Source organism: Armigeres subalbatus, chromosome 3 (assembly GCF_024139115.2).
Source record: "Armigeres subalbatus isolate Guangzhou_Male chromosome 3, GZ_Asu_2, whole genome shotgun sequence".
In the NCBI taxonomy this organism is placed as follows: domain Eukaryota; kingdom Metazoa; phylum Arthropoda; class Insecta; order Diptera; family Culicidae; genus Armigeres; species Armigeres subalbatus.
In genome coordinates this window covers 101,766,015-101,780,822 of record NC_085141.1, presented here as the reverse complement: position 1 = coordinate 101,780,822, position 14,808 = coordinate 101,766,015, and the positions used below count along the sequence as shown (strand labels likewise).

General features: G+C 40.5%; 1 protein-coding gene across 1 annotated transcript; it reads right to left on the bottom strand.

The window, feature by feature from the left end:
* Nucleotides 1-972: 972 nt before the first annotated feature.
* On the bottom strand, nucleotides 973-12,342 carry LOC134221840 (uncharacterized; the record flags this gene model as incomplete). Its single annotated transcript, XM_062701014.1, has 5 exons — nucleotides 12,273-12,342; nucleotides 11,360-12,215; nucleotides 4,909-5,314; nucleotides 4,395-4,854; nucleotides 973-980 (listed from the first exon to the last, which is right to left on the bottom strand). Coding segments are annotated over exons 1-5 (1,800 nt in total), but the record flags the coding sequence as incomplete, so codon positions are not given.
* Between the last annotated feature and the right edge of the window lie 2,466 nt (nucleotides 12,343-14,808).

The following is a 14,808-nucleotide window of genomic DNA, read 5'->3' as shown; positions in this document are numbered from 1 at the left end:
ATTTTGTCCAGAGCATCAGGGCATCAAATAGAACCGAATAAGAGGGCGGCCCATCAAAAAATTGAACAAAGTTTTTCCCATACTAATTTGAGCCACCCTACTGTACACCTTCGGTGGTACAAAGGGCAGACTTGAAAGATCTCCATACTGGGCGTTGTCCAGCTATCGCTTTAACATATTGCCAGATTAGATTTCGGTTGACTTCTTTTATTGCTTTATTGAGGCTTCGCCGCCATGAGCCTCTAGGTCTGCCTCTGCTGCGATGTCCAGTTGGGTTCCAGTCTAATACTTGTTTACAGATTTCGATTCCGTTCATACGTCGAGTGTGGCCGACTCGAGTGTGAATTTCTGTTGCTATCGGCCTCTGGAGCTCGTTGTTTGAGATCCAGTTGTGAGGCTACCAGGCCCGAATTATATACCGCAGGTATCTGTTGATGAACACGTGCAGCCGTTAAGTGTTCTCCACTGATACACACCATGTTTGGCTAGCGTATAACAGCACAGATTTCACGTTAGAGTTGAAAATTAGTATTTTTGTGCATTCACTTATCTGCCTGTTTTTCCAGATATTTCTTGAACTCGCAAAGGTAGCCCTTGCTTTCTTGATCTGTTCGCCTATGTCGATCTTGGTACCGCCGTCTGGCGCCATTTGGCTACCAAGATATTGGAAGCTTTCAACATTCTCCACTTGTTGCCCAGCTACTGTGAAACTGGAAGGGGTCACCGTGTTTATATCCAACGATTTGGTTTTGTTGACGTTGATGACTATGCCTGCCGAAGAGGAGCGCTCGGAAAGGTCGTTGAGCTTACTCTACATATCATAGCGCCATTGAGCGAGGAGTGCAACGTCATCATCCAATTCGAAGTCATTTAGGTGCTTCATGGTTATAGGCTGCTATAACAGCCCGCGGTTTGGTTCACGGTCAATCGCACCTACCAGAATCTCGTCGATTAAGATGAGGAACAGTAACGGTGATAGAATACATCCTTGCCTCACACCAGCTACGACCTGGATAGGGTCGGACAAGACCCCATTGTGCAGCACTCTACACGAAAAGACCTCGTACTGTGCCTCTATGAGGCCAATAATTTTCTCAAGAATCCCCTTGCGTCTCAGGGCGCCCCACATATTTTCGTGATTGAGACGGTCGAAAGCTTTTTCGTAGTCAATGAATACCAGGTAAAGGGACTCTTGGAATTCGTTGACCTGCTCCAGAATGATGCGGAGCGTGACAATATGGTCCACACAGGATCTTCCGGCACGGAATCTGGCCTGCTGCCGTCGGAGAGTCGCATCGACCTTCTCCTGAATCCGGGCTAGGATTATTTTGCATAGAACTTTGAGAACGGTACACAGCAACATAATGCCTCGCCAGTTATCGCATATAGTCAGGTCACCCTTTTTGGGTACCTTCACTAAGATACCGTGCGACTACCAGCCGACCGGGAAAGTTGCGGTGTCTCAGATATTACGAAATAAACGATGCAGTAGTTGAGCGAAAATTCTGCGAATAGCTCTCCGTTTTCACTCATTTCTCCGAGACCATGGCGTCCCAAAATGTTGTCGAGTTGTCGGATCCGATCTTCGCATTGAAGTCGCCCAAACAGATCTTGATATCACCCTTCGGAATTCTATCTACGACGGCATTGAGTTGACTGTAGAAGTTCTCTTTGTCTTGCAGGTCGGCAGCATCGGTTGGCGCACAACATTGGATTATAGTAAGGTTTCGGATCCGTGTTCTAAATCTGGCAACGATTATCCTTTCAATTATTGGTTCCCAATTCGTAAGCGCAGAGTGTGGCTGAGCGCTTATAGTAGGAACCCAACTCCGCGATGCCGGGGTGCGTGTTCACCTCGTAAACCAGAGTATACCAGAACTTGTCCCGATGACAAACTTTGATCAACGAACTTCACTCAGTCCCAGGATCTCAAGCTTCATGCAGCGTGCCTGATTGGCAAGTTGTGCCAATTTACCCTGCTGGGCTAGGGTTAAAACGTTCTATGTTCCTATTCGTGTCCGTTGCTTCGCGCTAAGAGTCGTCGCCGTAAAATCAGTCCGTATTCTTTCATTATCGGATTCTCGAACAAATTGATGTTTCGGGAACAGTAGATTGTTGGCCCAAGATTCGCTATCCACCGGGATGGGGCTGCCATCTTAGGTATAGCTTCCGGGGAATAGCATTTCATACTCAGCTGCTGGATGCCAGAACAGACGCTGTTGGAGCCGCACCTCCTTAGTGAACAGACGCCCGATCAGTCGGGTCAAATTTGTTTAAAGTCCCATCCAACACCAGGACCTGGTGGGCCCTCCTTGGCCGTGCGGTAAGACGCGCGACTACAAAGCAAGACCATGCTGAGGGTGGCTGGGTTCGATTCCCGGTGCCGGTGTAGGCAATTTTCGGTTTGGAAATTGTCTCGACTTTCCTGGGCATAAAAGTATCATCGTGTTAGCCTCATGACATACGAATGCAAAAATGGTAACCTGGCTTAGAAACCTCGCGCTTGAGTGAGAAGTAAGAAGTAAGACGTCTTCGCATTACTCACTTCTCACTGTGAAAAGAAAGTTATGCGAAGTGGGAAGTGAGACGACTCACTACTAACTTCACACTTCTGAAAGTCTTACTTCTCACTACTCATTTCTCATTTCTCACTGTAAAAAGCGAGTAAAGCGAATTGCATAGAGAGAGGTCTCACTACTCACTTCGCGCTTGAGTGAGAAGTAAGAAGTAAGACGTCTTCGCATTACTCACTTTTCATAGTGAGAAGTGAGAAATAAGTAATGAAAAGTGAAACGTCTCACTTTTCACACTTCGTTTCTCAATTTTTAAATGACTTTTTCGGCCAAATGTCTTGTTCAGCCAAATGGCCTATTCGGCCAAATGTCCTATTCAGCCAAATGTACTATTCGACCAAAATGTCCAAATGACAAATGACTTTCGGCCAAAAAATGGTCTGTCCGGCCAAAAGGTATATTCGGCCAAACAACTTTCGACCTAGTGGCCTTCGGCCAAATGGCATTCGGTCGAACGGTATTCGGCCAAACGGCCCTTCCCCATCAAATTTAGCTTACTTATCACACTGACTCCGAAATCAAGTAGAGCTACAATGCCTGTTCCTAGAATACTAACTTTAATATGAGGACACGAAATAGGATTGACCCTCACTTGGAGTATACTCCATTGCACAGTGACGTCACGCACGACTTTGACAGGTACTGGTCCTGTTGTTTACAGACGACTTTAGTTTAATTTTGAGATACTTCTATCATTCTTTGGATTTTCTGATCGATCATTACCTAAACTCATCAATAATTACCAATATTTGAATGCGGAATGTACAGAATGTCTTCAACATCGTGAAATATGCAGATTTAATTTGGATAAAAAAAAGTCCGAAACGTAAGCAACAGGACCAGTACCTGTCAAAATAGTGAGGTTAGGTTTGCCGCGCGCAACGACCTATTGTGGGGTGACTCCTGCAATAAAATTCACCGGTTTGGAAACACCTCACCTCTAGTTTGTCGAGTTTGATTCAGTCTGAGAATTAAATTGTGCATGATTGTTTTCACAGATTCTTGTGTTGCGACTCATATTTCCACATGCGTAACAAAACACACGCTTTAGCTCTCTGCATGATCTCCAAATATGTCCCTGCTTTAGACAATTCCAACATAAGACCGTTGGTGTCTGAGATTGGGATTGTTGTGAATTACAACGGATTTCTGGCGGAGGATAAGTCCGACCAAGATGATTATTATAGGTGCTCCAATCTTCCAAGTTTGTGGAAGAGAAGAAGGCGGGGGTGGAAAAATCATTTTCAGTTTAAAACGAAAACAAACCGGCTGGCTCTCCCATACTAAAATCCAAGAAGACAGATTGGAACACCTAGTGGTGTATTCATCTTGAGTCCGAACTTGTTGTGGCAATGAAAGTTGTTTAGCTGGATTTAGAGAATTATTTCAAGATTTGCGTTGCGTATTCTGAATATTGCAAACAGGAGTGTTGCTATCTCCTTGGGAATAATCCCTTTTGGATTCACTATCTGCCAGATAATGAATTTCAGGGTTAAACCTCGCGCTGAAACTACGAACAGTTAACAAGACTACCTGTGTTATCTTGAACTGGCCTAGATATTTTTACGTCTTGTCGTTTCCTGGATTTCCGTGACATGGATTTCTGTTTCTGTTCAATTTTACAAAATGGGCTTCATACTTGGTGCAGATATTTATCAAATTTAATTTGAGAAAAAAATTAACATGAACTAAGTTACAATAAATACTGTTTTATAGAATATTCTTATACATCTAAGTACAAAATTGGTTTCATTTATAACAGAATTGTACAACAGTACAAACATTGGTTTCATTTAGAACAGAGAAACAAGTAGTTGATTCCAATTTCTAAAAGAAAAACGACTAAACCAGTCGCACATCCTATTCCAAGCAGCATAAAGGCCCCGGAAATCTCACTTACGTTCATGTTTTTCAACTTACTCGGTGGTCTATCTCTGGAATGCTCAATCGATATCTGCACCCGATGGTCCATGTGGCGATAGACCTCAACCAGCTCGATGTATTTGGACAAATGGGCATCCCGAATCCATGAAGACAAATAATTGAAGCGATCCAACCAGGGCCATGTTTTAGTTGCATATCCTGCCTCGAATTCGACGTACAGAGATTCTTTCATAATGCGATAAAGCTCAACGTTGTGAGCATTGATCCAACTGCCTACCATTGCGTGACCATTCTCGAGCACTGCTATCATGGTAGCTTTTCGGCCTTGGTTGATCACATCGGTCAGTTGCTCGATGGGTATTACTTCAAAATTCTCCAAAAGTATCTTGTCTTGGGGCTGAAAATGTAATAAATTGATTATTCTGTCAAGTAAACTTTTTATTTACGGTACGTTTTCAGAAATATCCAGGGAATACATCCATGATGCATGTTCGGCATTTATCCCAATGCCACTTAGGGCCAAATCCTTAACTGTAGCTAGCGGAGCATGGTAAGGGGGAAACGCAAGGACGCTGTGGATTCTACCGATGTAAACGTTTCCAACGATGATGGTAAACATGAGAAGTGATGCTATGATAGCACCTTCTGCCGAACTGTTTTTAGGAAGATCAGCCGAAGTAAGTACAAATGTTCTGAGTACCTTGAACAAGATCCATAAGAATCCATGCGTAGGTTGATTTGTGAACAATGTATTTAAGTAGTACAGGAAAAACGTCACGGCTATGAATACTGCACCGAGTGCCATCCACACTGATTTGGAGAATGTCAAGTAAATTAATTTCCAATGGGGCACCAATCTGAAAATGGGATGTTTTTAGAAAATATTCAACCATCAACTAGGTTCTAACTGCAGCAAAAGAAAAAGAATAGGCTAAGTCGCTTAATACTGAAGACACACTGGTAGTACAAGTACCACGGTTATATACCCTAGTACATATTGTACCATGGTTTTCCACGTTGTACCAGCATGGTACAAGGTGACACACTAGTGGTACAACTTGTACCATGGTACGAATACCACCAGTGTGTCATTAGTATAAGATAAAGATCTTGCCATAAAAACTCACATCAAAGCATGTCATGAGGCAAAAAACACGAATAGGGGAAGAGGCCCCAAAAAGGCCCCCCCGAGGCAAAACGCCTTTTGTGGTTTCCCTCATATTTACTGTCATTAGGATGTCCGTAACAAAACTAGATCTAAAATTATGTAGGTTTGGCGAAAAAAGTTTCAAAATAGTATATGGGAAGGTCGGAAAAACCGAAAATTTCCACATTTTGAAGAAACATCTAACATTTTGGCGAGGCAAAACGCCCTAGTGGCACTAACCTACAATGTACTTGCGTCTCCACGCACTATCCATACCAGAATGCTGATTCGCCGACGCGTGGTACTTTGTTCCCTAGGAGCTGCCAGCTAAAAGGCGTTTTGCCTCATGAGTTTTTCGGCAACAGAATATCACCACTTTTTTGAAATGTAAATATTATCAATATGATTGAGATTTTTGCCAATTTTGGAATGGCGTCAACTAGCTATCTTGTTTAACTGATGCATAATGTAAAAATGCCCATGAAAAGCGTTACAAATAAGACAATAAAGCAGTGTTTGCTTAGCTAGGGCATATTGCCCCCCCTTCCCCTAATTATACTGCCGCTCACCGTAAGTCGAGCACATCTGTATATGGGCCTTTATATACAAATGTGCTCTACTTGCGGTTAGCGGCAGTATACACCGAGCTAAGCTAATCATTTAGAATTCGAAGCGCGTATAATAATCTTTTTCAAGGTGTATCACGTCAAAACGCAAAGTGCAAATTTCATCAGGAATTCAAAAGCATAAATCTTAACAACGATAAGATAAACTCGACAACAATGTAAACTACTTTTTTACCTTTGCTGCCTGCATATTAATACAGCTTACAGAAAGAAGATTGGATTTTTTTAGCTAATCCGTAGAACTATGTTCATTGTTCAATCAAAGTTTAATGCCTTATTTCCAAGTACTGACCACCAGAAGCGGAAACTAATGACAATGCACAATGGGGAAAATGTTGCATGTTTCGGGCAAAATTCAATAACTCAAAAGGCCGCTGAACGGAAATTCTGACCAAGAACTTTTCTTAAACAAAATTTTCCCAGGAATCGAATGGGGGTAGTTTCGGATGCGGCACGGCATTCCTAATAGGACTTTTTGGACGTTTTCCCCCAACTTCCCCAAGAACTTTGATATTATGAACGGAATGCAGCAGTTATAAGCAGTTTACGGCATATTTCTGATTGAATCTGAATGATTAGAATATTGTTGGGTAAGCGCAGTGTTATTCTATCTGGAGAGTATGTTAGTTTACGGGGAATATGGGGTAAAATAGTCTCATATATTACATACATACAAATGAATTTCTGTCTGTCTGTCTGATCATTATAGACTCGGGAACTATTGAACCATCCGGCGTGAAAACTAGTATGCAGAGGTTTTTGGGAGTCGAGAAGGTTCTTATGATACTTGCAGACCCCTCCCTCTCAGGTGGGGGGGGCTTCCACATAAATAAACAAAAAAACAAAACAGCATAACTCGAGAACTAATCAAGCAAATGCAACCAAAGTTGGCATGTTAAGGTTTTTGAAGTCAAGAAATGTTTCCGTGGTGATTCGTGACCCCTCCCCCTTTTGGAAGGGGGGGCTCTCATACAAATGAAACATAAATGTCTGCATAATGTCTGCAAACTGATCAAGCAAATGGAACCGAATTTGGCATGTGGTGGATATAATAGGCAAAAAATGTTTCTGTGGTAGTTCGTGAGCCCTCCCCTCTCTGCAAGGAGGGGGGGGGGCTCCCATACTAATGGAATCGGAATTTCCACATAAGTCAAAAACTAATCATGCAAATGGAACCAAATTTGGTATGTTGAGGTTTTTGAAGTCAGGAAATGTTTCTGTTGTGGTTCGTGACCCCTCCCCTCAAATAAATGGGGGGCTCTCATATAAATGAAACATTAATTTCTGCATAATTCGGAAACTAATCAACCAAATTAAATCAAATTTGGTATGTGAGGGTTTTTGAAGGCAAGAAATGTTTCTGTGGTGGTTCGTGACCCCTCCCACCTCTAGAAGGGGAGAAGGGATGTTATACAAATGAAACAGGAGTTTCCGCATAACTCGAGAACTAATCAAGCAAATGTAATAAATTTTGGCATGTAAACGTCTGTGAAAAATGAACTGGCTGTGTAAAATCACAGAAGAGGTCACCACTTTCTTTAGCAAAACTGTTGGCTTTGCAGAAAAAATATCAGGGGTAAAGTTTGACTATACTCTGAAGACCCTGATATCCGAAACCTTGGAAAGATTTCGCTTCTGAGAGCATGCAAATGATCTGTGTGTGAATCCTAAATCACATTGTTTGATAGTTCGTTATGCATGAGATTAATTTTCTTGAATACGAGATGCTCAAGGTACTCCAAAACGTTCTGGAGTTCAGCCCACGGTATCTATTAGATCAATCAAGGTTTTAGTCAATGTCCTCATCGTCGGTATTCATCTGATCTGGTTTTATAAGCTTATACGCATAATGCAAATCCAATTTTCTTGAGTACGGGATGCTCAAGGTACTCCAAAACGATCTGGAGTTCAGTCCACGGTATCTATTAGATCATTCAAGGCTTTTGCAATGTTTTCATCGTCGGTATTCACCCATTCTTGTTCAATAAGCATATACGCGTCATGCATACTCTTTTTTCTACAATACGAGATGCTCATGGAACTACAAAACGTTCTGGAGTATCTACCGGATTGATCAAGGCTTTTACAATGTCCTCATCGTCGGTATACCCCTAGAATTCTCTTGAGTTTAGTTCATAGTATCTTCCAGATCAATCAAGACTTTCGCAATATCCTCATTATCGGTATTTACCCAATCCGGTGTAATAAGGCTTGTTCGCGACAAAATCTGGACACTCAACTTTAAGAATAAAAATAAACTGCTGTTGGTTTATTTCGGTACGTTTTTTACTTCAAATGGCTTCATTCCTTATCGATGCTTCGATGTATGCACGAAACTTGGTGACATTTGAATTTTCAAAGAAATAATACCTGCCGAAAGATCTGGCATCCTCAGTAGAATTTGTTTCGAGCTCGTATCCTTCTGGTGGCTCATAAAATCCGTTTTTGTTCTACTCTCTAACGTTTTAGATGTTGTCAAACAAGCATCGACAAATTTTAAAACGCTTTGAACAGTGTTCACATGAAAACAAAATGTTTTTAGTCAGTTTCTGGATCGAGAGACCCGAATTTCAATTGCGACTGCACACAATTTTTTCCGAACCTGCAATTCCTCCGACGCCATCTTTCACTACGTACTTGTAACACTTATGAGAAATATATTTTCAGAAAGTACAGACATACATTCATCAATCTACGAAATAATTCACTTGTTGATGAGCTATTTCAAAAGTTATACGTGTTTAAAGGTGTCCAGATTTTGTCGCGTACAAGCCTTAAGCATACCCTAGTAACATTTTGGTTTTATACTGGTTTTATAACACCCTTGTAGGATAAATTATGGTCTTCAAGAGCGTTACAAAATTTAAAATGTTACTTGGGGTATGATCCAAATTTCCATGAACATGAAATCCAATGGCCAAGGTGCTCCAAAATAATCTTGAGTCAAGATGTACAATGACAATAAGTCAATTCCATGATTCAATGATCCCTTCAATATCGACTCATGGAGGTTTGAGTGTAGTTCAATCGTTACGGGTTTTCAGGACGTTTTGTTGAACCTAAAAGGTCTGTAATAGCTTGTATGAATAATGATTGAAGTCGTATCAACTCAATAAACCTACTGGGATATCATATCATACACTAGCAAATTCGTCCTGAAAGGGTTAAAAAAGTCAACTCAGTAGCTGCTTAAAAAAAGCTTTTACATGTGAAACACCAATTCTCTTGAACTATGATAATGTAATTGCACATTTGATATGTGTAGGCATCTAATTGAATTAAATACAAATTTTTTTGTGAAGCTCCATGCAAAAAGTAAGATGTTCTTATATCTTCCGCGTTCCTAGTGTTATATCTATGAAAGTCACTTCCTCTTTCGATTTGATCACCCAAATATCGAGGCAGTAATCTGTTAATTACTTTGAAAATGAACACCATTGTTCAACGCACAATTGCTTGACTAAGAGCCACCGCAAAGCATCCAAAAAAAGTAAAGGAAGTGAATCTGCTACATCTTATAATGAAACTCATAATCTTATTCTGCATACGCCGCAATCGCGATATTTGTATCTGATTTGCTAAAAACTAAATGGAAGAACAAAAGTCCAAGTTAGGAGAGATGAGTGATTGCAACATCTGTATTGCACTTACAATATTTGATTCGTTTTTCAGCCGACAGAAAAGTCCAAACTTCTGGGCTATGTTTTTGATGACATTGTCAATATGTTGGTCAAATTTCAATTTATCATCATTAATCATGCCAAGATATTCAATTTCTCGTACGCAGTGTCTCGTCATCACTTTTCACCGAGACATCATCAATTGAATGATTTCGAGAAATAATCATATACTTATATTAGTAAATTCAATTTTAACTAGTTGTACTTCCACCATCTACTTGAAGAATGCAAATCTGCATTCAAGTAATCAATCGCATCTTCTAAGTCTTTAGCTGCAATGAATAACATTTGTATGAGAGCCTCCTCGTCCAGAAGGGTAGGGTCAAGAACCACCACAGAAATATTTCCAAACTTCAAACACCTTAACATACCAAATTTGGTTCTATTTGCCTAATTAGTTTATGAGTAATGTGGAAATTTCGATTCCATTAGTATGCCCCTCCCCTCCTTGCAGAGAGGGGAGTGCTCATGAACTACCACGGAAACAATTTTTGCCTATTATATCCATTGCATGCCAAATTTCGTTCCATTTGCTTGATCAGTTTCCGAATTATGCAGAAATTTATGTTTCATTTGTATGAGAGCCCCCCCTTCCAGAAGGGGGATGGGTCACGAACCACCACGGAAACATTTCTTGACTTCAAAAACCTTAACATGCCAACTTCGGTTGCATTCGCTTGATTAGTTCTCGAATTATGCTGTATTTTTTTTTTTATTTATGTGGAACAACCGCACCACCCCCCACCCCCCCCATGAGAGGTAGGGGTCTCTAAGTATCATAAGAACCTTCTCGACTCCAAAAACCTCTGCATACTAGTTTTCACGCCGAATGGTTCAGTAGTTCCCGACTCTATAATGATCAGATAGACAGACAGAAATTCATTTGTATGTATGTAATATATGAGACTATTTTACCCCATATTCCCCTTAAACTAACATACTCTCCAGATAGAATAACACTGCGCTTACCCAACAATATTCTAATCATTCAGATTCAATCAGAAATATGCCGTAAACTGCTTATAACGGCTGCATTCCGTTCATAATATCAAAGTTCTGGGGGAAGTTGGGGAAAAACGTCCAAAAAGTCCTATTAGGAATGCCGTGCCGCATCCGAAACTACCCCCATTCGATTCCTGGGAAAATTTTGTTTAAGAAAAGTTCTTGGTCAGAATTTTCGTTCAGCGGCCTTTTGAGTTATTGAATTTTGCCCGAAACATGCAACATTTTCCCCATTGTGCAATGTTTGAAAATGCACAGAATGTGAAAAATTCAGCTTGAAGAATGTATTGTAAGTAACCACTTTCCTTCGGTGGGGTTTGAACCCACGACCTCAGTATGCTGGACAGGAGCTTTTCTACTAAGCTAAAAAAGACCTCTGACGAAAGACGACGGACATGACATTATGTAGCCATGTAGGCAGTTAGGCAAAGATAAATAAATACTCACTGTGGTTTCGGCACAAGACAAGTTATTCCAACCCGCTGGAGCGAATGCGACAAGCTGAAGTATTGAATAGCACCAAAATAACCACCGACAGCACCGATAGCTAAATCAACCTTGCGATCCAGCAAAGCACCAAACAGCCCATTGCCGGTGCCATTTTCGAATATTTCACCGTATCGATTCTTCTGATCCACGTGCAGCTCCCAGGTGCAGTTATATCGCAGACAGAACTGTGTCAACAAATACCCATCCAATCCATCCGTAATGTACGACTGGTTGCGGTATCGCACAACTCCATTCACCTCTGGACGCATTATAAACCATGGAACTACGTGAAATGATGCCACCCTCGAAGCTTTACCCAATAAATTAATAAGTTTATCCGGAAAGAGGTAGTTTCCATAAAGGAAGGAATTATTTGCTGCGTTGTATACATCCAACAGGTGGTATTCTACGGATTCCGGTCCATTTCCTGTATAGTAGTGTGTGAGAAGTTCGAATTCATAATTCTTCGTTATTACGAGCAGTAAGTTCGGCAATTCATGAACAACCGGGTGACTCTGTATGTCGTTTAGCGTGGCTGTTTTATCAATGCAACCGGAATTCAACATTATTACCACATACTTCGTGTGATGTCGGTACTCAGCAGCATCGTGCAGTGCGATGAAGTTGTTCAAAAACCAAAATACCGAATCCTCATCAATGATGAATACAGAACATCCCAAATTTATGGCGGGCAGCATAAGGTCATGCGATTGAACCACGATAATCGGAACATTGTTAAACGAAGTATTCACGGACACATCAGTTCGGTTGACTACATTGCATATGCTGTAGGCTCCCAAAAAGTATGTCATAGCTGTGAAAAGAATTAGGTTATTAGACAAACAATTTGATTTAGGTTCGCAATAAATACCTATTCTGTTAATCAATCGTGCTTGGAATACTGCATGAGTATCTACGCCAAAATGTTCTAACATAGACATATCTGCTCACTGATTGATTCCATTCACCTTTGAATGCTATGTGCACGATTCTATGGTACGAAGCTGGTTCGAAGATGCGAAAAAACAGTTTGTTTGTTGTACAATTACTGACAATAGGGGAAAGATCCACTTGAACAGCACCCCTTTAAATATCCCAATATTTATTAATCGGTCGCAATCCCACAAAATTTCTTAAGATTTTCAATACATAATTGATGTCTGCAAACTTCTAGTGATGTACAGCAATCAAGTAATTTGATTGAAAAGGGATTGAGTAATGATGGCCGGGGACGGGAATAGGTAGTGTTACCCTAGTAGATGTTTTCCCTAGTTGCCTCGAAGAAAAACATGTAAAACGTCAATCATAAATAATATAATTTTCTTCTATGTTGAACAACCAATACGAGGTACAAGTAGGATGACCATGTGGTATCCTAAAAGAGGACATGTCCTCTTTTTTCGATAAAAATCGGTTGTCCTCCTTTTTGCATAATTTCAAGAAATCAAAAATGCAGGACACCAATTTCTAATGAGTTTAAACTTCGTGATATCATCACGTCTGCTCCAAAATGCTTTAGAGAAATCCTAAAAAATGTGCCAGAATGGATTTTAATAGTAAAATAAAGTTAAGTGCTTACTTTTACAGCTAAATGCTTACTTTATCCTCCATCCAACGGGTACTATATTTGGAAACTCATTGCGATATTTACAGTTTGCGGAAGATTTGTTTAAAAAACAGGTTTAGGACTTGTTTTCCAAGTTTAGGAAACAGGGATAGGACTCAAACCTACAGTTACAAATGGGTACAAGAGTATTCACTCAACAATATCTGTCATGAAGTTTCAAAATTTCATCAAATGGACAAAATCTTTGTAATCGGTCTTGGATTTATCATTTTATCTGGATATAACATCGCGCAATATTCACAGAAAGCTTCAAAGTGAAACTATAAAACATTTTTAAATTACTATGAACAACAATTAAAAGTTTCTGATGATGGCAAATGATGGATCGATCGCCGCGATTTTATGTTTCGGTTGCTAATCGATTGATTTTCGCCGAAAATCAATCGATTAGCAACCGAAACAAAAATTAAAAGTTTTGTGGTCATACTGATTGGAAACTATTATTTTATTATTGGAAACTATTATTTTATTTCCTCTATTATTTCCTGTTGCTCTGTTTCACATTTCCTTATCAACGAATCTGAACTTTTTATTGGGTCCCATACTTTCATCAAATGCTCCAGAACATCAATCCTTCCTTCAACTTTGAAATCGGGCTTGTTCAGGAACGCTGACAACTAACGCTAGCGCCACTTTGTTTGTCGGGTGGCATGAGATACAAAGTAACATTTTAAGTTTTATAACGCTCTTGAAAACCATAATTTTCTCTACATTAATGTTATAAAACCAGTATAAAACCAAAATTTTACTAAGGCTCCATAGTCTCGCAGCGTTCAACCTGCCAATATGGTGACGACTTGTCCTAGGTGATGATGGTACCGGAACAATGGCTTCCATTGGGCTCTAAATCCAGAAAGAATGAAGATCTGATCATTAGAGAGAAAGTCCTTGAACTTCTACTTCCAATTGACTGGGAAAAAGCTAGATAAATTCCAGGTTGGCCACCTGAAGGCAAGGAATGCGGCATCATGTCCAATTTATTCTGAGAGAAAAATCAGGAATGTTAAACTGTCGAACGGGATAAATATGCTCAATTCCAAAACTGTCTTCTTTGGGCCAACACCAGGAGTGGTTCCCGGTTTACCGCCTTAAGGTCACTTCTCCAAGTTTCCATGTTTCAGGAATCCTAGTTTTAAAGTGCTCGCGTTTTCGGGTGCACACCACTCGATACGGAGGCGGCGCACAACTGTCATTTTTGTTGATTTAGCTTGAAATAATATCCGTGAAATAATAAAAATAACAGTTGTGCGTTGCTTCCGTATCGAGTGGTGTACCCCCGAAAACGCGAGCACTTTAAAACTTGGATTCCGTGAGGAGTGACCTTAAGGTTACTTACTTGAAAGTACTCGGCAGTACTCCAATCGCTTATTCGTGAAAAATCTCGAATTTCAAGCCATCGAGCGGCACCAATATATTCAATTCCTTAAATGTCTGCATTGAGTTCATACCGAAACCGGCCCCAGGTTGGTCACTTGAAGGCGACCAAACTCACTTGGAAGTAGGGGAGAATGGGGCTGGTTTGCCGAAGGGGCAGGTTGACCGTGTGGCTTTTGTGAAAACGTTTTGAAGCGCATGTAGGGCTAATTATAATGATTTGGGTGAGGTATTAGATTGGTCATGTACGGATGTAATTTCAGGTATTTTAGTGTTTCTGTTTGCTCAGGACAACGTTTTTTTATATTTTTGTGAGAGTGGGTAAATTTATGTTAAGGTAATGTCAAATTTGTTACACGAATCAATATTCATCAGATTTCTAAAAACGTGGTACGCTGGAGAGGGT